Raw genomic sequence first — 22,364 nt, 5'->3', positions numbered from 1 at the left:
GCGCAGATCCACTGAACTGAATTGGACAACTTTGTCAGGAATGTTTTTACTCTGCAGTAGAACAGTCTTGCAATTGAGTATACAAAAGTTACTAGACCACATACAGTTTGATTATCATGTGTGTCGTCCACATGGCTCAACAGGGCCTTCTTGGTAGTGGCGCCTGCCATGTGGAACACCCTCCCATCAGATGTCAAAGAAATAAACCAACTATCTGAGTTTTGGAAGACATCTGAAGACAGCCCGGTTTAGGGAAGTTTTTAATGTTTGATGTTTTATCATGTTTTTAATATTCTGTTGGGAGCTGCCCAGAGTGGCTGGGAAAACCCAGCCACAGGGACAGGGTATAAATAATAAAAGTATTATTATTATTATTATTTATTATTATTTAATTAATCAACATTAGCCATTAGACACACTTTGATGGCCTGAAAAGTGAGGAGAGAGAGGTATTTTGTAGACAACTGGAGATAATACAGGAGCACCAATATTCCTGTTGAATAATATTCAATAACTGCTAACCTAATGAATAAGAATTGCCTCTAAGCAAAGAGGTATGACAGGTCTTGTAAATTGTGAGAGAATTAGTTCCCCCTTTCGTCTTTGTCTGTTGGTGCATGATGACCCAGCACAGAAAAAGCTGGTCACACTTAAGTCCCTTTGAAAGCAATGAGAAAACTTTGCCACAGATATAGTTCTGAAATAGATTTGACAGCAGATGGCCATAAAATGGCAGCTTTGTGTTGAATTCCCCCTACTTTTCCCCATAACATGTAAATTCCCAAGTCATGTGTTTACTCACCCTACTGGCACCTGGTAATATAGAACATTATGGAGGGACAATGGTTCTTGAGATTGGATTTCTGGTTTTGGCAGCAGCCTCTGTTGAGCATCACCTGGTTCCTGTATAAAACTCTTTAGTGTAAAATTGACTAACCTTTTGTTCAGATACTGGCCTGTAGTTTACATCTCTGTAATTTTATAATACAGTGGTACCTCGGGTTAAGTACTTAATTCGTTCCAGAGGTCCGTACTTAACCTGAAACTGTTCTTAACCTGAAGCACTACTTTAGCTAATGGAGCCTCCTGCTGCTGCCGCGCCGCCAGAGCACAATTTCTGTTCTCATCCTGAAGCAAAGTTCTTAACCTGAAGCAATATTTCTGGGTTAGCGGAGTCTGTAACCTGAAGCGTATGTAACCTGAGGTACCACTGTATTAACGTATTCTAGATATTAACACAATAGACCTTTTCCTTGAAACCCACTAAATTAGAATTCTTATAATACCTTGTTAGGTTTAATAGCCATTGGGATTTATCGCTCGCTAGTCTGAATTTGGCAACCTGCCTTTAAAAATGCTACCTAATAGAACTTTTATGTCTTTGAGGGCAGCTAGAGTCAAAATTGTGTTTAAATGTGTCTTGGATTTAAAAAATATAATTTATATTGCAGCTCATAAAGCAGCCTAGGGTGACAGATATTGCAGCTAGAAAATTATTGGCGAAGAAGAAGACAACTTCAGCTGTGACTAATGGCTTAGTGAAGAAAGCTGCCAGCAGTTATCCAACTAACGTGACCTGTGACTGTTATGCAAAAGATAGAGTCTGCAGTGTTTGTCTTTCAAGGTAATTAGCTGGCAACAAATGATTAAAGAAAAAACATTTGTCCAATTAATCCATGTTTAGTAAAGCACAAGATAATATTAGATCTTTGCAATGCAACAGCAGATAAATATTCCAAAAGCTCATTTTGGGCAGCCTATTTCATGCAGGTGTTCGTTTTCACAACTAGATTTTCAGCACCCACAAATTCTGACATAGTGCATTTGTTTAAATGTTTTCTACAGAGGGTTTTCTTTATAATACTGTCAACACTCTGTGCAAGGCTGCAGAAAACCACTTGATCCCTCTTAAGTTTCAACTCTCTTCTGTGACACAATCTCCACAGTGTCTCACACCAGAAAGCTGGTCCAGTGTTATGGAACACTCACTGGAGTTGGAAGCACAATGCAGTGTCACAGGTTCAGAGGGCCGGTTGTTATGCCTTGGCGTGTAAATGGGTCTAGTTCAGTGGTTCCCAGTTGGTGGTTTGTGGACCCCAGGGGGTCTGCATAGCCCACTCAAGGGGTGCATGGCACCATTCACGTAACAAAAACTACAATAGTGATATCAAAATTTTCAAAAGTAGGGGGTTCATGACTTGGCTGTTTGAAAAACAGGGGGTCCTCTGTACTCTGCTAATTGGAGACCAGTGGTCTAGGTCATATAACTATGTCAAAGATCTCTGCTGGCAGCATGCAACAGTTGACGATGTACTTTTGATCTTTTGTGCCCTGCTAGCCATCTGAGATTGAATGGGATCTGCATGCATAAGCGTACTCCTTGTGATCATGGTGTGGTAGCTAGCTGCGAATCCCCTGCACAGACGTAGCTCTCAGTCTCTGGTATCAGGAGGAATATGATTCCAGTTCTAAATTTGAAAGGTGTTGCAGCCATCTCATCGGGGGGAATTAATGAGAGTGGCATTCTATTACTTTACAAAATGCTTACTCATGTTGTGGTTCGAGGACCCGATCCCCGCATAGTGGAATGAAAACACACGGTCATGTGATATAAGGTTAATGGGCAAGAAAAGGCCACAACTTTATTGATTACAGCAAGTGAAAAGGTATTGGCTTAGAGTGAGGGCCGCGTGGCTGGCACAGCAGCGATTTACGCTGCCGTCCACGCCCCTTCGGAGGCACCTGGTTGGGTGCCTGCCCGTGGGCGTGGTGCGCCAGCCAGGTGAGAGGAGGCAAGGGGGCTAACGCCCCCTGCTTGAGGCGGGAACCGGCTCCCGCCCACAACCACTCCCCTCTTTTGCAGGAGGAGAGTCTTTACCACATAAAGCCATAGAGATTGGTTTATTTACTGTCGGACCCCTAAAAGCTCAAACTGTGCTGTTATTTGCTAAATGTGCTTTTCATGTTTTAATCCCCAAGGCGCCAGCAGGTTGCTCCAAGGGCTGGTACACCAGGATTCAGAGCACCAGAAGTGTTAACCAAGTTTCCGAATCAAACTACAGGTGCAGTATAACAAAAATGTATATTTCCATGCACTAGATACCACTGTAGGTCTTCCAGACTTTATATAGTTGGACTGTTATCTAAAGAAAAGCTATTATAAAACACATTTCTTTATTCCAAGCTTCTTACCTGAAATAAAAACAAGTTAGGTGTATACCTAACATAGATAGCTATTGTACTACCAACTTTACTGTATGCTTGTGAAACATGGACCAATTATAAACGCCATCTCCAACTCCTTGAAAGATTCCATCAACGGTGTCTTTGAAAAATTATACATATCACTTGGGAAGACAGGTGAATTAATGTCAGCGTACTGGAAAGATCACCATTGTCGAATCAATGACTCTTCAACATCAACTTTGTTGGACTGGTCATGTTCAGATGTCTGATTATTGTCTCCCAAAGCAACTACTCTGTTCCCAACTTACGAATGGGAAGCGAAATACCGGTGGACAACAAAAGAGCCTTAAAGACGCTCTCAAGGCAAACGCCTCCAAAATATAATATAACACTGACAACTGGGAAACACTAGCCTGCAAGTGCTCCAGTTGGAGAACAGCTTTTACTAAAGTGTCATGGACTTCGAAGAAGCACAAACTCAGAACGAAAGGGAGAAATGAGCCAAAAGGAGGAAGCCTCACTGTTATCAGCTCTCACCTGGAAACTTATGTCCCCACTGTGGAAGGACATGTGGATCCAGAATTGGCCTCCACATTCACTTACACACACACACACACACACACACACACACACACACACACACACTGTTAAGACTATATTCATGGAATACAAGTGATTGCCAAAGAAGAAGAACATAGATATTTACTATGATATTGGGAGTTAGCAGCATTTCTCTTTTAAATGGTGGAAAGTGAGCAGAAAGTTCCAACACAGGGTTTTGCGTCAGCCGAAGAATTTTTTAATCCCTCCCCCCTGCTTATTCTTCAGGGATTGTGAGAGATCATATCCATCTTTGTATTCTTTTTAGAGCAAGCATAACTAACGTAATACGCTTGCAGCAGATTTTTTAAAAGATTACATGAAAAAGCTGACATTAGATATTTAATCTTTTTAAGCAGATGGAAATCTGCTCATGACGACTGGAAGGCATGGTCAAGTGACTTGCTAGGGGAAGAAACATCCTGCCCTTCCAGATTAGTCCCGTTTAATAGGCAAGAGCCAAGGTCTGTGAAGTCTAGGAGTTTGTTTTTGTTTTGCTTTTAATGGTTTTTCTCTGCACCCTTACTACTTCAACTACAGTCTGATGGGCCCCAAGAAAGAAGCATTTAGGAAGGTTTGGGGGTAGGCATGGGAAGCCAGAACAGAACCTTCCCTTGCTTGGGAAGCCAGGACTTTCCCTTACCAGTTCAGTCCTGCCAGCAGAAATTCAGCAAATCCCAGTCTAGCAGTGGTGTAGATTTTGACAGATTCCATTAAAAATAGCTCAAAAACTAATTTTTTTAAAATAGATTTCACACACACACAAAATATCTCAACAACTTGCCAAGAAAAGCTCAACAACTTTGTGTCCGGATTTCCACTTTTCAAAATATGGCAACCCTAACTAATCCATTCCAACCCAGTTTATTTAAGACACACCAGTTTTTTCCACCTCTTCATTTGATGTTGATCATCCTTATAAATATATATGTTTCACCAACACGCCTTGCATGTCAGTGGCTTGACGTGAAGGTAAAGGACCCCTGGATGGTTAAGTCCAGTCAAAGGCGACTATGGGATGCGGCGCTCATCTCGCTTTTCAGATGTAACCATATGGCAATACAGCACTAGCAAAAATTAAGCACATTTGAGTTCCATTGACGTGATTTCATTGGTAAGCATGTACTTTTAGCTCTCTTTCACTGAAGTCAGTGAGACATAGACATACTTATCTTGAGATAGTACCCATAGAGCTTGATGGCACGACATGGCAAATTAGAGCATATACTTTGTCCATTGCAATGGATCCCATGTGCTCTTGCTTTCAAGTGATTTCCTATTTATGTGGGAGCATCTCTTTAAGAGTTCAGAACTGTCCTTTCCATTGAAGTGAATAAAGCAGCCCATACATGCAAAACTTTGGTTTAGAGGTATGCACCAACCACAAGATTCGGTTGAGACCCCAATGTGGTCCCTCATGAAACAGTCTGATTTGGCTCAGACCAATTCAAAGCATTTCTGATTAAGTTCAGGGATCTATTTGAGTCTTGTTTTGCTCAGTGCACCTGCAGTTGTTACTGAGATTAACAAAAGCAAAAAAACAGCTATAACGTTAGGGTTGCCATATGTCTGGAATGTCCCAGACATACCCGGAATACTGTAGTTGGAAGCAGTGTCCAGGCGTAAATCGGCAAAATGTCCGGGAAAATCTGGATGTACACCAGCCCATGTTGGCAGTGTCATTTTTACTGATTTTCCATTAAATTGGCTCAGAAACGTCGGTGGGTTTTTTTGGTGATAAAAAGCTCAACAACTCTTGTTTCTGGATTTTCACTTTTTGAAATATGGCAATCCTATTAACTTTGTTCTTTTATAAGAGCAGTCCCATTTTGTAAATACAGCAGTTTTATGCTGAGCAGAAAGTCTAGCTCTGAAAGTAACTTTCTATAATACCAGTTATCATTGTCACGAGCAAATGTAAATTAAAATCAGCTTTCGATTTTTACTCAGTCTTTCAAACACACAGGGAGTATAAGTAATTGTAACTGAAGTTTGTTTTTAATTGCAGCAATTGACATGTGGTCTGCAGGAATCATATTCCTTTCTCTGCTGAGTGGCCGGTATCCATTTTACAAAGCAAGTGATGATTTAACAGCTTTGGCACAGATTATGACTATTCGTGGATCCAGGGAGACAATTCAAGCTGCTAAAACATTTGGTGTGCAGGTTTTGTGTTTATATTTTTTTGTAATTCAGTGTACGTTTAGACTGTTTTGTAGCCATGCGCTTTCTGTAGATAATTTGTGTTTATATTCCCAGAGACTTTCGAATGGCATTGGAATTCATTGGTCTAAACACCAGAATCAGGCTGACCTCAAGTTAGTTTTAAATAATCCCAGTAGAAATTAAGCTTTATAGACATAGAGGATTGCTACCAAAGATGTGTCTGGTTGTTTTTCATCAATATGTGAATTTCTGCTTTCTAGCAGCTTCTGGTCCAGCCCACTGTTCTGAATTCTTCCCATTTTCCTCTCCTTAAATCTCCCATATAGTTACCTTCTTGCTTCAATCCTCTGTACCATTTCCTCTTTCATCCCTCCTGCCCTAGACTGCCCCCTGCAAATTTCCCATGGGCCTGATTGCCTTCTTGGACCCCTGCCACTTCCTTTCCTAAGCCCTGTGTGCTTGTCCTGGCACTTGTTAGGACAAAACCGGCTGACCTCTCATCCCTTAGTGACTTGAAGGCAGTCCAGCAAATAGCTGCCAGCGCCTTCATTGTCATCACCACTACTTCCTCACAGAAGTTATTCCTTCATGCATCGTCATATAAATATTTATCTAGTATCTGTTACTCCTGATATTTCAGAAACTGTTCAAACAACCAAATACGTTGGTATGTACTTAAGAGATTGTGTTTAAAGGTCCATTCATGCAAATAAAAGTAGCAACAGGTAATACATAGGCTACTCACACCTTAAAACTGCTGCTGTCAGATACTTAACATTCGATTATTATTTTTTAAATGAAATATATGGAAAAGAACAATTGGCCTTACCCGAAGTGTAGATTTAAGAGAGGGATGCTAGAGCCAGTGGACCCCACCCTCGGGTGCTCTGTGATGCACTGATGTTAATGTGGGGCTCTCAGTTGTTATTTGTTCCTGAGTGCATACATGTATCGTAGTCCTACTCTTTGAATTTTTTCCGAGGTGGGGAGGGAGAAGTAGGCAGGTATATTGTTTTATTCAGCGACTGTCGGTACCTTGCTGCTTGGCGAATCTGGAAAACTGAGGGAATTGAGCCTGTTTCCCACAAGTCTTTTCTCCTGCCTCTCATCAGCGGATGAGGAATGTCCCACAGCATTGGCTGCGGTGTCCCTCGAAATAAATTGCTGTCCGTCCCCCCCCCCTAAACCAAAGCACATAGTGGTTTGCTGCATATTTTCTAAAGGTGTCTCCCTCTTAGCATAGCTGAGAGTGTGCAGACGACTGGCCTCATAACCTAGTATTCCAGCCATATGCGCTGCTTGTCTTAGTATGTACCTGTGCTTCATGTATCCACAGTGGGAATTACTGCCAGTGTCATAGTCCTGCAAATGCCCCCTGTTGGAAAAACTGGAGAGCTGCTGCTGGAACCATGGTCTGACTCTGTTCAAGGCAGCTTCTTGTGTTCCTCCTATCCCTATTCATCCAGGGGTGCAGCATGGGTTCTTTGCATGCCCGCACATCCCCAAAACACACCTATCAAAAGTTCTTTTGGACTTAGTCAGGATTTAACTCCGTTCTGTTAGCTGTTCTGTATTCCATTACAAAATAGTAATATGGCAGATTCATCTCTTGGCGTGTGTGTGTGTGTGTGTGTGAGAGAGAGAGAGAGAGAGAGAGAGAGAGAGAGAGAGAGATCTGTTTTGTAAGCTTTGGTTCTATGAAAGGTCCAGTTGACCCAAATTGTGCATAATGTTACACCAGTTTAGCTCAAAAGTCCCTCTTTACTCCTGTGCCAGGGGTGCCAACTTGAATAAAATATTGTGGGGCCCTACATAATTGATCACATGACACAGTGCGCACACACCATTTGAATGGGAATGCCCATCAGCTTTGTGGGGGCCCAGCCCCGTCAAATATTTTATTGTGGGGGCCAAAGCCCACACAGCCCTTAGGAGTTGGCTCCTACGTCCTGCGCTGTGCTTGCAGGAAACAATTCACAGTGCTGGCTTAATGTTGTGTGCAAGCCCACTCTTGTTGGTTTCTTTCTCTATTTTAAACCACAAACAGAACCCATGGGCTTCCTGTTCATGGTTTTGGGGGAAACAATGAGCTCTGGTACACATGCAATGCCAAGGCAGTGATGCAGCTTTTTTCCTCCAAGCATGGCACAGGCAGGGATTAAGTGGGGACATTTGAGCAGTATTCACCAGCACACTGCACATTTACATTAAGCCATAGTTTATTTAAAATTATGGCTTTAATGTTAAGTGCAAACCAGTTTGCTAAGTGACAAACTAGCTTATGTTTTTTGAAAGGTCGTCAGTGCTGCTTTAACGTATTCTATGTGTGCATCCACTGTCTGTGTTACAGTGTTATAATGTGTCTTCTGAAAGCTGTCGAGCATCCATTCTAACCACAGTGCTTTTCACACAGGTAAATCAATACTGTGCAGTAAAGATATCCCAGCGCAGGATTTACGGATGCTCTGTGAAAGGCTGAGGGGAAGCAAAACCAGCTTTGACATCTCGACAGGTGATGGGCAGATCAGCCTTTCTCAGGAACCGGCGTTACAAGCTGAAATCTTCAACATTTCAGAGCCTGCACTTCAGACATCTAAAAAGCACCTGCAGTATCAGAAGCCAAGTTGTCACGAACGTGATGGCCTCGTTATTAGAACGTCTGAAAAGCCAGCTGACCTGGGATGGGACCAAGTCCCTGATGAGGCCTATGATCTTCTGGATAAACTGCTAGACCTAAATCCTGCTACAAGAATAACTGCAAAGGATGCCTTGCTTCATCCTTTCTTCAAAAATATTAAGCAGTGAAAAGATGCTCGGCTCTCTACCACCAGAAGCATTGGAAGTCAGTTTCCTTATCTTTCAACAAAATCAGAATCCCTAGAGGGACATGGTTTCCTCCAAATTGATTCTGTGATTCTGAATTGCTTCATAGCTACATCCAACTTGCGGAAACAAAACAAAACAAAAACCTTGTCAGCTATTAAACGTACTGAAGTCCAAATCAAAGGCAGACTGGGACATATTTTTCCCCATGCTCTTACACCATACATTTCTAAATTATTTTAATTTTGTTGTGTCCCTGATGGTGCAATCTGCAGATGCACTGAACCTTCATGAACCAGCTTGCGACCCACGGTGGTCCCAGTCTGGCCTTGACACGATACCTGCATGGGCTTCCTTTGGGCTGCCTCGCTCTTGACTTCTAGGAGCGCCGCTTCTTCGTAATCAGCTCCTAATACCTGTACAAATGTGCCTTTACTATGTGAAGGGTGCTGATGTGAGACTGTGATAGAAAAAAGATTCCCGCTTTACTTCTAGCCTCGCAACCCGATAAGTATACTTGAAAACTTGTCCTAGTCATCAAAACACATTCTCTCTCCGGAGGAAGAAGAAACGGAGAATTCTGAAGTTTTGAGAGCCCACAACAGTAGTTTCTAAAGGCTTCGGACTGCAGCTTTTGAATGCATGCATTTTAGGTGGAACGAGAAGCAGCTGTGAACAGTTACTCTAGTGTGCCCAATCCTAGCCAGCTTAAAAGACCCACGTTTCCCTTCTTTCCAGGAGCTGGTAGGTGGGGAGTGATGCCCATGCAGATGTTTTCTGTTGCTTACTGGAACATTTCGGGCAGATTGGTGGTTAGGACAGGGCAGTGCCAGCACCTCAGTGGAGCCAACCTTCCACTCCTGCTGGTCCAGCCATGCCACTGTGAGCTTGCTGCTCCCTTGCCTCGCCCACATCAGCATTACTGATGCCAGCTGGCCGGATCTGCAGCGTCGTCACTCCCTGCCATCCGTTCCTGTTCCCTATCCATGTCACTATCAAGACTGAACAATTTTCATATAACTAAATGGCCATTCAGCTTAATAAGGCTTAGTGCTTGCCATAAAGATTTAAGGAAAATATGGATTGTGTTCTTTTTGTCCTCTGAAAAGTTCTACCTTTCCCCCCTGCTCTGCTAGCATTTGAGATGGGTACCAGTTGCTCTGCACTGTGTGCCATAATATCTACATATGCAAGACCTAGTTTGTCGAGTACTAGCTTACATTACTTTGTATAATGTGTACGATTTTCAAAACAGTTTGATTTTCCTAGAATGACCAAAAGTAAACATATTGCATACACTATAAAAATGGATATTATTATCGCACAACAATATGTTACGGGATCGTGTGTGTCTCTTATTTTTGTTCTTTGGTTGCAAAAAAAGAAAAGGGAAAAAAAGGAGAGGCTCAGTCAGGACGTGTCTCAAAACTGACAGTGGCATCTTGCCTCTGATATTGGAGATAGTATACAACCATCATGATGAGCCATTGATAGCTTTAATGTTTCATGAATTTGCCAAATCCTCTTTTAAAGCTACATCATTCACTACATTAAAGGCAATGTAAGATAAGCTAATAATTACATCATAAGCACTAATTGGCAGAACTGAATACCACAGTAGTGGATTTTCTGCTTCCCCAAGAGGTTAGCCTCTGAATGTTTAGCTTTTGTCACCTTGTACTAAATATATATCCGTTTAACTTCTGTGTTATTTCTCGATTTCCCCCTAAAATTGTTTTAATACGGAATACTAATGGCAGAGTCCTATAAACGTCTACTGGGAAGTAAGTTTCATTGAGTTCTTTGGGACTTGCTCTCGAGCAAGTGTGCATGGGTCTGCAGGCTTAATTTTTTTACATAATTACATGTTCCCACACTTTAACATTTGCAACAAAACCTTTTCCATATAAGGTCTCTATTACAGAAAAAAAATAATTGCACCAAGCTGCAGATGAAAAGCAGCTTTTAAATGGAACGATACTCGAATCAAGATCTTTGGAAGAGTGATGGTAAGTTGTTGGTGTGTGTGTGTGTGTGTGTGTTTTACTGCTTTTGGCACCAGCTGTTAGAGATAAATGTTTGCAGATGTCAGAATATTGATTGCAGAAAGTCCTGAAACCCACAAAACCCTGGGGCCTACGTCTTAGCAATTTCTGCTGTTTATGTAATTTCAGCGCAGCACGTCACTGAGAAGTTATTTATCTAAAGGAACTGTGGCCAAATTTGGCAAGCTGAGCCTTCTGCCAGTGTTTGTAGATGTATTATTTCCTCCTATGTTCTTGCATTGTGTCTGTGGCCTTACTAGAATATTAGCTAACACCAAGCGAAAAGGACCACTTTCTATGCTAAGCTCTCAAAACTGAATAATGGGGGGGGGGGCATGAGTTGTTTTGTTTTTTAGTTTGTGTTTTTGCCTTTGGTCTTTTCACTACATATGGAAATGTTGCCAGTTTCAGGCTGGCTGAATATCCCAAAATTGGGCATGTGATGTTTTTATACAATTGCATCTGGACAGATTCAAGTACCATCGCTCCCTCGTTGGGGGGAGTGTGGAGTTAAATCCCTTTCTGCCTGTTTTTGAGCAATAAAAACAGATTTCTTGGATGACTGAAGCAGGAGAGTCTTGCAGAACTGACTTAACCTTGCCTTGCTCTTAGATCACAGAGATAGCAGAGGGCAGGAAGCAGTCCCCCTTCCCCCCATAACAATATGTCATGGGGAGCTGCAACACCATTTTTTTCCTTTTAAAATTAACTGCTTTTTGCCTAGTCAGGACAGAGTAGCTGTTGTCTGAATAAGCAAGCAACTGATGCCTTAAAAACAGAGTGGGTGCTTATGCTACAGACAGCTTCCCTCTCTGAAAATGGAGCAAAGAAAGGATATTTTTAACAAGTTGCTTCTCGTCTTAATTCAAGTACTGGCTGCTGGGTACAAGGGAGACGGCTCTGTTCTTCGTAACTTCAAACTAGGCTGAAGGGCACCTAGACACGTTCCTTTCTTCATTAGGAGGTTTATTTGTTCCATAAAATTTATATGCTGCTTGATTGTGGGGGGGGGGGGGGGAATGACCTCAAAGCGGCTTACAAAAAAGGTAAGACAATAAACAACCACTAAAAAACATTACAGCCTGATTTTAAAACATTAAATTAAAACTGCAATAGAGTAGACTTAAAACAAAACTCACATGTATGGGTTGGATTGTCTAAATAAGAATGTCTTTAGCAGGCAACAAAAAGAATACGCTGAAGCCACCTGTCGGATATTGATGGGTTGCAGCCCCAACACTTCCAAAAGTCTTGGTGCTGCAACACTAAATTATCAAGTTCTTACAGGTGCAGTACTGGCTAATGTGAACCAGCTTGCAGTCTACCGTATTTTTCGCTCTATAAGACGCACCTAATTTTTGGAGGAGGAAAACAAGAAAAACAATATTCTGAATCTCAGAAGCCAGAACAGCAAGAGGGATCGCTGCGCAGTGAAAGCAGCAATCCCTCTTGCTGTTCTGGCTTCTGGGGTAGCTGTGCAGCCTGCATTCGCTCCATAAGACGCACACACATTTCCCCTTACTTTTTAGGAGAGAAAAAGTGAGTCTTATAGAGCAAAAAATACGGTAATTAAGGTTAGTTTAAGGAAAAGCAATGGCAAGAAATGAACCAGATTTGAAACGGTAGATTTGGGAATGCCAGGACCAGACAGCATTTTTAACTGGTTGGGGAAATCCCTTATAATAACATACAAAGTGTGTCTTTATGGTGAAACGACATGTTACGTGGGAGATCTGTTGACATGAATGCAAGCTCTTGGAAATGTCCCTTCTAAATGGTTCTCCCTTCCCCAGGCTGTTGTTTCCAAACAGTATGTAATATGAAATACATTTTGTATGAAAAAGAGTGTGAAATTACTATTATTTTTACCCCCTGTGTATTCACCACCACCACGAAAGCAAGTAAAAACAGCTTCAGGGGCTGATGTAGGTCAGGAAAATAGCACAGGATTAAATGAACCTTACCTCTCTCCGCCCCATCCATCTTCTGGCTCTCCTTCAATGCTGCTTTACTCGCATATTGAGTTCCTACAGCAGCTTGTTAATACAAAATGAAAATGTCAAGAGATGAGCATAGATCTTCATTATATGTAGCTTGGTCCTACATAACTTCTTATTTATCATGTTTAAAGAAAACAGCCAAATGGAAGGGCAAAAATGGATAGCCATAAAGAGCAGGATGAGAAACAAACAAAAAAAACACCTAGCACTTCACCAGACTGGTGCCCTCTATGTAGAAGATTATCACACAAGTTGGGAGGGATCATTCTGGTAGGGTTGCCATCTTTTTGAGAAGTAAAAAATCCGGGAAAGTTGGGAAATCACTCCCCCAAAGTTGGTGAGCTTTTTTGGGAAACCTGGACATTTTGCTGATTTCTGGAAATTCCCCCTGGAGACGCTAATTCCAACATGTCCGGGAAAATCTGGATGTATGGCAAGCCTAATTTTGGACTACAATTCCCATTGGCCCTAGCCAGCACAAGGGTGTCATGTTGGCAAAAACAACAACAACCCCGTTTCCTGCTGAGTTGCTGAAGACCCCATCTTATATCCAAGCAGACTACAATCTGTGGGGTTCCTGTGAAATGCTTACTATCCTTATTCGAGACCATGTGACTGGAGACCTCACTTTCAATATTTTATTTATTAAAGCTGCCTTGGGAGCAGGCCTTGGATCGCTTCCAAACCACAAATTGGGACTAGCTCTTCGAGCTCCAGGAAATGTCAATACAGTATAGTAAGTAGCCTTGCACTGCACAGGGAGGAAATTGGTCCCTTGTGCCAATGAAAGGACCTAAACTGTCATATGGGCCCAAAGAGGAAAGCACAGAAAGCATCCTTGATATTTCATACCTTTGACCGGTTCTCACTCTAGATTTGTACTAGAATGCTGTTGCCAGGACTGCAGAACTAAAGAAAGCCTCTCTCTGGCTTCCACCACCAGCCAGGAAGAACATTGTGGCAAGGAGACCAACGTAGCTCCGTCAACTGGCCAGTGAAGGAACAGCTATTCCTGCACTCACTTTCCAATTCTCTCCCACTTCTCCTCCTTATGTATCCTGTCAATCAAAAGGTCCTGTCTGAAGACGTGAAATCTTTTAATACAGAAGTTAATGTGTCTGCTAGATAGTAATTAGATCATATATGTTTAAAGCCCATCTTCCTCCAAAGAAATCTGGTTTACCCTTCATAGAGCTATAATTCCCAGCACCCTTAAACTACAGTTCCCAAGATTCTTTCGGGGAAGTCATGTGGCTGTACATGTATATAGCAATGCTATTTTCATGGAACTCGCCATGAATGCCTCCCTTGTTCTCTTAGAATGGCAATGGCGCCCACCTGAGAGGTGCGGGAACTAAGTTCCAGATGAAAAAAAGCCTTAGAAATAAGGCATATGGAGGTTGGGAAGCCAGCTACAGCGTCTTTCGAGAAAAGCCAAGAATCAAGCATGACTATAAACCAGAGCAAAAAGATAACTCTTTTTCAGTACTTGCATGATGGTATAATGCAGAGCTTTCCAAACTGTGTGTCGTGACACACTAGTGTGTCGTCTGCAGTGTGTAGCTGTGTCACACGAATCCTCCCCACGCTCCTTCCAGGGCTGGAAAGGGTTAGTTTAACCTCCACTTTGCTAGTAAAACTAAATTACTGCGCTGCAAAATGATACATGTTTAAAAAGTGTGTCACTAGCATGAAAAGTTTGGAAAGTTCTGGCACAATGTGTCTAATTGGGCCAGGCCTCATCGCCCGCCCCCCTTCCCGCACATTCTGATTCCTAATTTAAAAGTGGGATCCTATACATGTCTGCTCAAAATGTATTGAGTTCAGTGGGCCTTTCTCCTGAGGAAATGGGTATAAGATTGCAGCCTCAGTTATATAAATATATCACCCAATAGAAGACTGACAAAATGCTTCCCCCGGAACAAACTCAAAACACACATGGTAGGGTTGCCATATTTCAAAGTGTGTTTGTGTGTGTGTATAAACCACCATAATTGTTGAGCTTTTTAAGGAAAACGCTAGAGAAATGAACAACCATGTGCTGTGTTGTGTGTGGCTACTCTATCCAGGAAGCTTTCCATAGGGTTGCCGTATTTTAAAATGTAAAAACAAGGAATTTGTTTTGAGGAAAAACAAAAAAAAAAACCCAAAAAGTTTTTACCGAAAAGATGCACATTTTCGATTGACTTGCCTAAGATCCAGGACAGAGTGCCACATTTCAGAAATTTGCCCCTGGACATTATTTCTGCCTTTGAAATCCTGGTCATGTCCGGACGTATGCCAGTCCTACAGATGGCCATAAAAATAACCTGCGACGAATTGCCTAATACAAGAAAAGAAAGACTAAGAGCAAGGTACAGTAGTAGTGAGTGAGACTGAGCTGAGAAATAAGACTAAGAGCACATATTGATATAGGAATGTATTAGATAATTTGTAAAGAAATATACAGTAATAAGAGTACAGTCATTTGTAAAAAAGGAATATTCAACAGGAGAGACAGGAAGTCGAATGTGTTGGTATGTATATGGTGTATATGATTGGGGGGGAATTGTTTTTGTTTTCTTCTCTTTATTTTTTGTTTGTTTCATTTTCTTTCTAGGTACCGTATTTTTCGCCCTATAGGGTGCACCGGCCCATAGGGTGCACCTAGGTTTTGGGGGGGGAATAAAGAAAAATTTTATTTCCCCCCCCCCAGGTGCGGGGCTGGGGCGGAGGAAGCCCGAGCTCCCGCCAGGCTCCCCAGGCTTGCGGATATCTGCCCGAAGCCCAGGGCACGCTGCTCAGGCTTTGGGATGCAGGCTGCTATCTGCAAGCCTTGGGAGGCCGGCGGGAACTCCCACGGGCTCCGAAGGCTTGCGGATAGCTTCCTGAAGCCTGGAGAGCGAGAGGGGTAGGTGCACACACATTTCCCCTTCATTTTTGGAGGAGAAAAAGTGCGTCCTATAGGGCGAAAAATACGGTATATAGAATTTGTATATAATTTTTGTATGCATGTTGGAAATTATATTATAGTTAAGTCCTGTAATGTAATATGACAGTGTAACATAAGAATGTTAACAAATAAATAAAATGTGAATTTTTTAAAAAAAGTAGTGAGGAAGATGATGTATTCGCTTGAGGCAAAAAATATTATTTTGATGTGCATTCTTACACCATAGCCTTGTTTTCCTCCTCCAAAGCTTCTGCAAAAGATTAGCTTCAGAATGGCTTCTCGGGGACCACCCAGTCGGATTCATCCCCTGATGAGCACAGAGGCTTCCCGCTCAACCAGGATGCCAAAAGAAACAGTGCTTGCTCCTTGAGTGAGAATATATACGTAATCTATAGAGGTAGATGGAAATGTGAAGTTATAAAGCGAGGCAGTTTAGGAAACCCAGCATCCTAATAATAATAATAATAATAATAATAATAATAATAATAATATTTATTTATACCCCGTCCTCCCCAGCCAAGGCCGGGCTCAGGACGGCTTACAAGCAATAATAAAAACAAGTTGAATGAATACAACTTAAAAACAAGATTAAAATACAACATTAAAATATTGAAACATTAAAATATTAAAATGCAGCCTCATCACAGGAGGAGAAAGGAAAAGGAAAAAAGAAAGAGGGGGGAGGGAATCAAATTGGCTCCAAGCCAAAGGCCAGGCGGAAAAATTCTGTCTTACAGGCCCTGCGGAAGGAAATCAGATCCTGCAGGGCCCTGGTCTCATGAGGCAGAGCGTTCCACCAGGTTGGAGCCAGTGTTGAAAAAGCCCTGGCTCTGGTTGAAGCTAATCTAACTTCCTTAGGGCCCGGGACCACTAGGGTGCTGCTATTTATGGACCTTGAGGCTCTCCGTGAGGCGGTCTCGTAGGTACGAGGGTCCTAGGCCATGAATTTCTGCATTTCTGCCGAGCTCATTTCTTGGTGATTCACAACTTAAATGCCACTCAGTTCAATGGGACATGTTTTCTTGTAGCTGAGATTAAAATAGCTCCAGGGATAGCTCAGTCAGCAGAGCAAGAGGCTCTTGAGATCAGGGTTGTGGCTTCGAGTCACGTTGGGCAATAGATTCCTGCTTTGCAGGGGGGTTGGGTTACATCACCCTTTTGGTCCCTTCCAACCTATAAGCCCCTGAAAGCCTTTAAAATGGGGGTGGCATTATTATTAGACCAGTATGGACGACATATGGAGTGACACCCCAAGAATGACTATTACCGTTTTTGGATTTAGCAGCTAAATTTGGACAGCCAACCAAATCAAGAAGCCAACAGCAGAAGCTTATACATTTTTTGCAAATGGAATTTCGACCAGACGCTTTTTTCTTTTTTTTCTGCCTTAGGGACACCAGCATTTATGGAATACTCTGGCAAAAATCAAAAGGCCTGCTGTGTTCATTTCTACCCACAAATAAGACTTTTCCAGTGGTGCTGGAGCACTTCCGCAGCGAGTGGAATCCGACGTTTGGCACACACATTTGTCAACAGTGGAAACGCCTCTGGGATCAATTTTGTCCTCCTTGGTTTTTTGCTTCTGAAATTAATTAAACAAAAGACTGTGTTGAAAGTACAGCAAATCGAGGTAAATGACAACAAATGCTATTGCTGAGTAGAGAGTAGGGTTGCCATATTTCAGTAAGTGAAAATCTGGACACAAAAGTTGTGTTGCTGGCATATGTCCAGATTTCCCCCGGACATTTTGCTGATTTCTGCCCGGACACTGCTTCCGACAGCAATGTTCCTTGTATGGCCGGGAAATTCAGGACGTTTGGGAACACTAAAGATGCAATGGACCAGAGGTCATGATACTGTATGTGCCATGGAGTTGCTATCTAATAATATACTGAAATAGTGTGTATTCTTGTTCTCCTTAGCACATCTGCGTACTTTTTGAAGCTTGCATGCTTGCTTCCCTTAGGACTAAAGTGACCGGGGCAAAAGTTGCTTTGCAATCAAATTCACACACTTTCACCACAGAGTGCAGCTGAATCATATTGAAATTAGATGAAGACATCAATGCAAAAGGTTGCCCCAAGGTTCTGCTTTCTCTTTCTGCCCCCTCATTCGTAAACAGTTTTTCTTTCATACCATAAATATTATATGGCAGCACTGCATGACAGTGCTGCATCAGAAATCTGCCCATTTGTAAAGGATGTACCGTATTTTTCGCTCCATAAGGCGCACCTAGTTTTTAGAGGGAGAAATCGGGGGGGATGGGATATTATTTTTTTTCCCCAGCCCCAAAGAGCAGCAGACAGGCTGTGCAAGGCTAAAGCAGCCAAGACAGCGAGCGTGATCCATCCCGCTTGCTGTCTTGGCTTCCTCTTTGGCTGCGCACAACCTCTCCAGGAGGGAGAAGGGACTGACTCCTATGAGGAGGGAGAAGGGACTGACTGACCGCGTCAGTCCCTTCTCCCTCCTGGGGAAAAGCCCACAAGAGCTCTTGGGGGCTTTTCCTGCCTGCCTCCCCCCTGCATTCGCTCCATAAGACGCACACACATTTCCCCTTACTTTTTAGGAGGGAAAAAAGTGTGTCTTATGGAGTGAAAAATACGGTATACTGTACAGCGGAATGTACAATCGTTTAAATATTGTAACTTTTCCCGCAGAGGGAACAGTTGGGCGAAACATTCTTCAAGCTCTTTCGGATACTACTGGACCAAAACTGCTTTCTCTGGCTTAGTGTCAAACAACGTGCAAAGAGGAAAAGGGAAAATAAGTGTGATTGGGGGGGTGCATGGCTGTAAGGATGGAATAAACCATTTAAAATGCTCCACTTGCATTCCATCAACTATGAAATGTGTATGACGTACAATAAAACTGGCGAATAAATTAGGTCCAGGGATTTCACCAAGCATATGGAGATGCCACTCCCTGTGGTGTAGTGGTTAAGAGCGGTAGTCTCGTAATCTGGTGAACTGGGTTCGTGTCTCCGCTCCTCCACATGCAGCTGCTGGGTGACCTTGGGCCAGTCCCACTTCTCAAGTCTCTCAGCCCCACTCACCTCACAGAGTGTTTGTTGTGGGGGAGGAAGGGAAAAGGAGAATGTTAGCCGCTTTGAGACTCCTTAAAGGTAGTGAAAGGCGGGATATCAAATCCAAACTCTTCTTCTTCTTCTTCCCTGTGGTCCTCTAGAATATATAGAATAAACATGTCTCTGTTGATTTTCTTCCTCCATCCACCACATGCTGTTCCTTGGAATGTCCACAAAACACCAGTTCTCATTGCATTTAAGAAAATAAGAAAAGACAAGCCAGGTAGAATAGTAGAACTTCCCCTATATTTAAATAGCAAACCTGAAGAAAGATGAGCTTCTGACTTCCGGGTAAATCTCGTTTGCCAGTCAAAAGTGAGAGAAATGCTGTTTTAATAGAACATGAACGCAGGGAGGTCTGCCAAATTTACCTAACTCCCTGATGCTTCTGAATCTCATTTGGCCATAATGGTTTTGTTTCAGAAAACTTTGTAATACGTTCTGTAGCATATGTATTACTTCACTGAGTCTTCGGGGGCGGGAGGCAGCTAATAAGCACTTTGATAAATGAAAGGAAACAGAGGCTCACTCTGAAGGATCAGTTACCGTATTTTTCGCTCTATAAGACGCACCAGACCACAAGACGGACCTCGTTTTTGGAGGAGGAAAACAAGAAAAAAAATATTCTGAATCTCGGAATTCAGAACAGCAAGAGGGATCGCAGTGCAGTGAAAGCAGCAATTCCTCTTGCTGTTCTGGCTTCTGGGATAGCTGTGCAGCCTGCATTCGCTCCATAAGACTCACACACATTTCCCCTTACTTTTTAGGAGGGGAAAAGTGAGTCTTATAGAGCAAAAAATACAGTATGTGTTTGGAAATCTCAAGTGGTAGAAGACTTCCTGGATGTCACTTCAAGTCACAAGTGGACAATTGCATGCTTCAGGGCAGTCCCAAGTCAAAAACAATCTAACACAGAATGATGAACTCTTCAACCTGTTGCAATCAATGTGATTAATTCTTTTCTTTTTTTTGGAAGTGCCTCTGGAAAGCTAGCGTGTCAAGGAGAAGAATGCTAGGTTAATCTTCCTGATGTGCTACATTTCTATGCACATGGAGCTTTTCTTCTTCTCTTACATTTTTGTCCGTATGAGTGGGACAATTTATTTTGTATCTGCATTACACTACACATAGCCTGTGCTGGTCAGACTGTCTAGACTGGGGATTCTGACTACTATAATTCTCAGACAACAGGGGCAGCCAACGTGGCGTCCTCCAGATGTTTTGGGACTACAACTCCCATCATCCCTGACCACTGGTCCTGTTAGCTAGGGATGATGGGAGTTGTAGTCCCAAAACATCTGGAGGGCCGAGTTTGCCTATGCCCGTCACAAACTATGTTGGCTGCAGCTGACGGAAACTGGAGTCCAAGGGCAGCTAGAGCCATGGTTCCCACCTGCCACACAGGGGGGCAATTTGATTTTTTGGGGGGGCAAGCAATTTTAGAATGAGTTATTAACCGTGAATAGCCTTTTAGGCTTCCTCCACATGAATAGGAGTTCACTTTTTGAATAATAAGAATTCTATGTCACGGAGGGGGGGCATGTCAGGATTTTAGAGATGCTTAGGTGGGGCAAACTCTCAACCCATCTAGCTTGAGTTTGTAGTCAAGAATAGTTAGGGATGCCATATGTCTGGATTTTTCCAGACACGGCTGGGATTTGGGCAGCCAAATGGTGTCTGGGTGGATTTTTGCCGAATCTGCAAAATGTCCAGTAAAACCTGTTTTTTTAAAAAAATCCATAAAAATTAGGAAAAAGCCCCCAGACTTAATATTTTTTTGGCAGATGTTCCCCTCAACAATTTTGACCCCCCTCCAAAAAAAAAAAAAAAAAAGCTCAACAACTTTGTGCACATTTTCACCTTTGAGGATATGGCAACCCTAAGAATTGTTGGACCATTCTCGCCCAACTTGGCATAAGCTTCACCAGACCTTAACTAGTAATACCCTTCCTATCCCTAGTGGAAGCCCACTTAAACAGTAGCATGATTAGGAGAGATTTGGGGAAATCAAAAAGAGGAAAATATCTGTGGCTTGCTCCAGCCAAGCACATATTCTTTGAATTATTGGCTAAGTGGTGTCATCCAAAGTTACAATGTAGGGTTTGGAAAAAGCAAAGTCCATGCTTATTATTTTACTGGAAAGCTTAAGGGGTGCTCCTGGAATCTACTTTTAATAAGTATGGGAACCTTTTAATAAGGGGCCAATGGGAAGAAAATGCCAGGTAGAACAATTAGAACAAGCTGAACGTGACACAGAAGCTGAAGGGAGAGTATTTATCTTTCAGATGGCTGGAGGCGGAAAGGCTCGAAAATTAAAGACTTCTGCACTGTTTGGCAGGAGCTCCTTCACTTCAGGGCAGGAGGCTTCCAGCGATGAAAAAAATTGAAGATGCTCTGAGGAACAGGATGAAAACAGTAGATCATGTTGGTCATAAATGTTCTCTCGGTAGGGATGTTGCTATAAATGCTATAAAGTTTGCCGAGAGAGGGTTAAAGCATGTGATGATTTCACTCCTACCGAAGTCAAAGGACTTCTACTTTTTTGGCCAGGTTGTATGGACACAATCCAGTTGAAAATACTAAAATCTACATCACTGAAATGTGTTCCCCAGCTTCTGATTCCGTGGGCGCTCAGAGTAGGTCATGATAAATTGATAAAAGTCTGTATAAAGGAGCAATGACTACAACAAAATCCCATTTTTGCGAAACCTCCCCCCTAAATAAATTCACACATGACTCAAATTTTGGTTTTGGTTTTTGGCAGAATTTAGGCCACAACTTTATTGATTACAGAAAGTGGCTGGTTGCATAGGCTCTGATTCAACTAGCTCCCTCCCATGCAGCTAGCGCTGACCCAGGGTTCCAGCATAGGTCAGCCAAGGGTGAACACCTGGATAAGTGGAAAGCAGGGAATGGGCTAACTCTGCCACCCAAATGTCCCCCTGGACTCAGGCACGGGCACAACCCCCTCTCAGGGGTTGACCAAACCATCGAGTCCCTGGATTCCTTTAACAGAATACCCTTCACATAGGGATGGCGAGAGCCTTCTCCCATCCCTGTCACCTGAACCAGAGCCTATCCGCAAGCTTACAAGTTGCTACGCGGCAGGCGAAACCCAAATGGCAACAGCCAATCAGCCAAGTGGGGAAAATTCCTGCCGTGCCCCTGTCCCAACAACAGACGACACACGATGGCATAGCAAGGTCAAGCGCAAGCCCTAAATATAGGGAGAGGTGGGCGGGTGTTCCGAATGCACGCGCCGAAAGAGGAAGCTCTGGGTCACGTGCATGGGCATAAATAGGTCCCTCAAACCGTTTCGACTGTGTCCCATTGGCCAGATTGCATCCACCTTCGAGGGACCAATCGGTTGTTGTGGCTGACCAGTAGTACCCACCCACCACACAGGGTGTCGGTTGTCCAGGTCTCACCACAATACATGCCCTCTTTAAGGGAGGACCCGATAAAACAATATCCCCTGGAAAAGACCCTGATGTTGGGAAAGATTGAGGCACAAGGAGAAGGGGACGACA

At 42.9% G+C, this 22,364-nt stretch overlaps 1 protein-coding gene across 6 annotated transcripts in view; it reads left to right on the top strand.

Moving 5' to 3' along the window:
• The window catches only part of CDC7 (cell division cycle 7), a 28,875-nt gene extending 19,917 nt beyond the window's left edge, over window positions 1-8,958 (top strand). For all 6 annotated transcript variants that reach the window (XM_082227908.1, XM_082227909.1, XM_082227911.1 and 3 more), the window contains exons 10-13: window positions 1,452-1,624; window positions 2,980-3,062; window positions 5,795-5,944; window positions 8,366-8,958. In XM_082227908.1, the coding sequence (XP_082084034.1) occupies window positions 1,452-1,624; window positions 2,980-3,062; window positions 5,795-5,944; window positions 8,366-8,757 (798 nt within the window). In that variant the 3' untranslated portion in view covers window positions 8,758-8,958. The remainder of the gene's footprint in view (window positions 1-1,451; window positions 1,625-2,979; window positions 3,063-5,794; window positions 5,945-8,365) is intronic.
• Window positions 8,959-22,364: the final 13,406 nt, after the last annotated feature.

This window comes from Podarcis vaucheri, assembly GCF_965113315.1.
Source record: "Podarcis vaucheri genome assembly, chromosome: 6".
Lineage (NCBI taxonomy): Eukaryota > Metazoa > Chordata > Lepidosauria > Squamata > Lacertidae > Podarcis > Podarcis vaucheri.
This window is presented reverse-complemented; position numbering and strand designations above follow the sequence as displayed.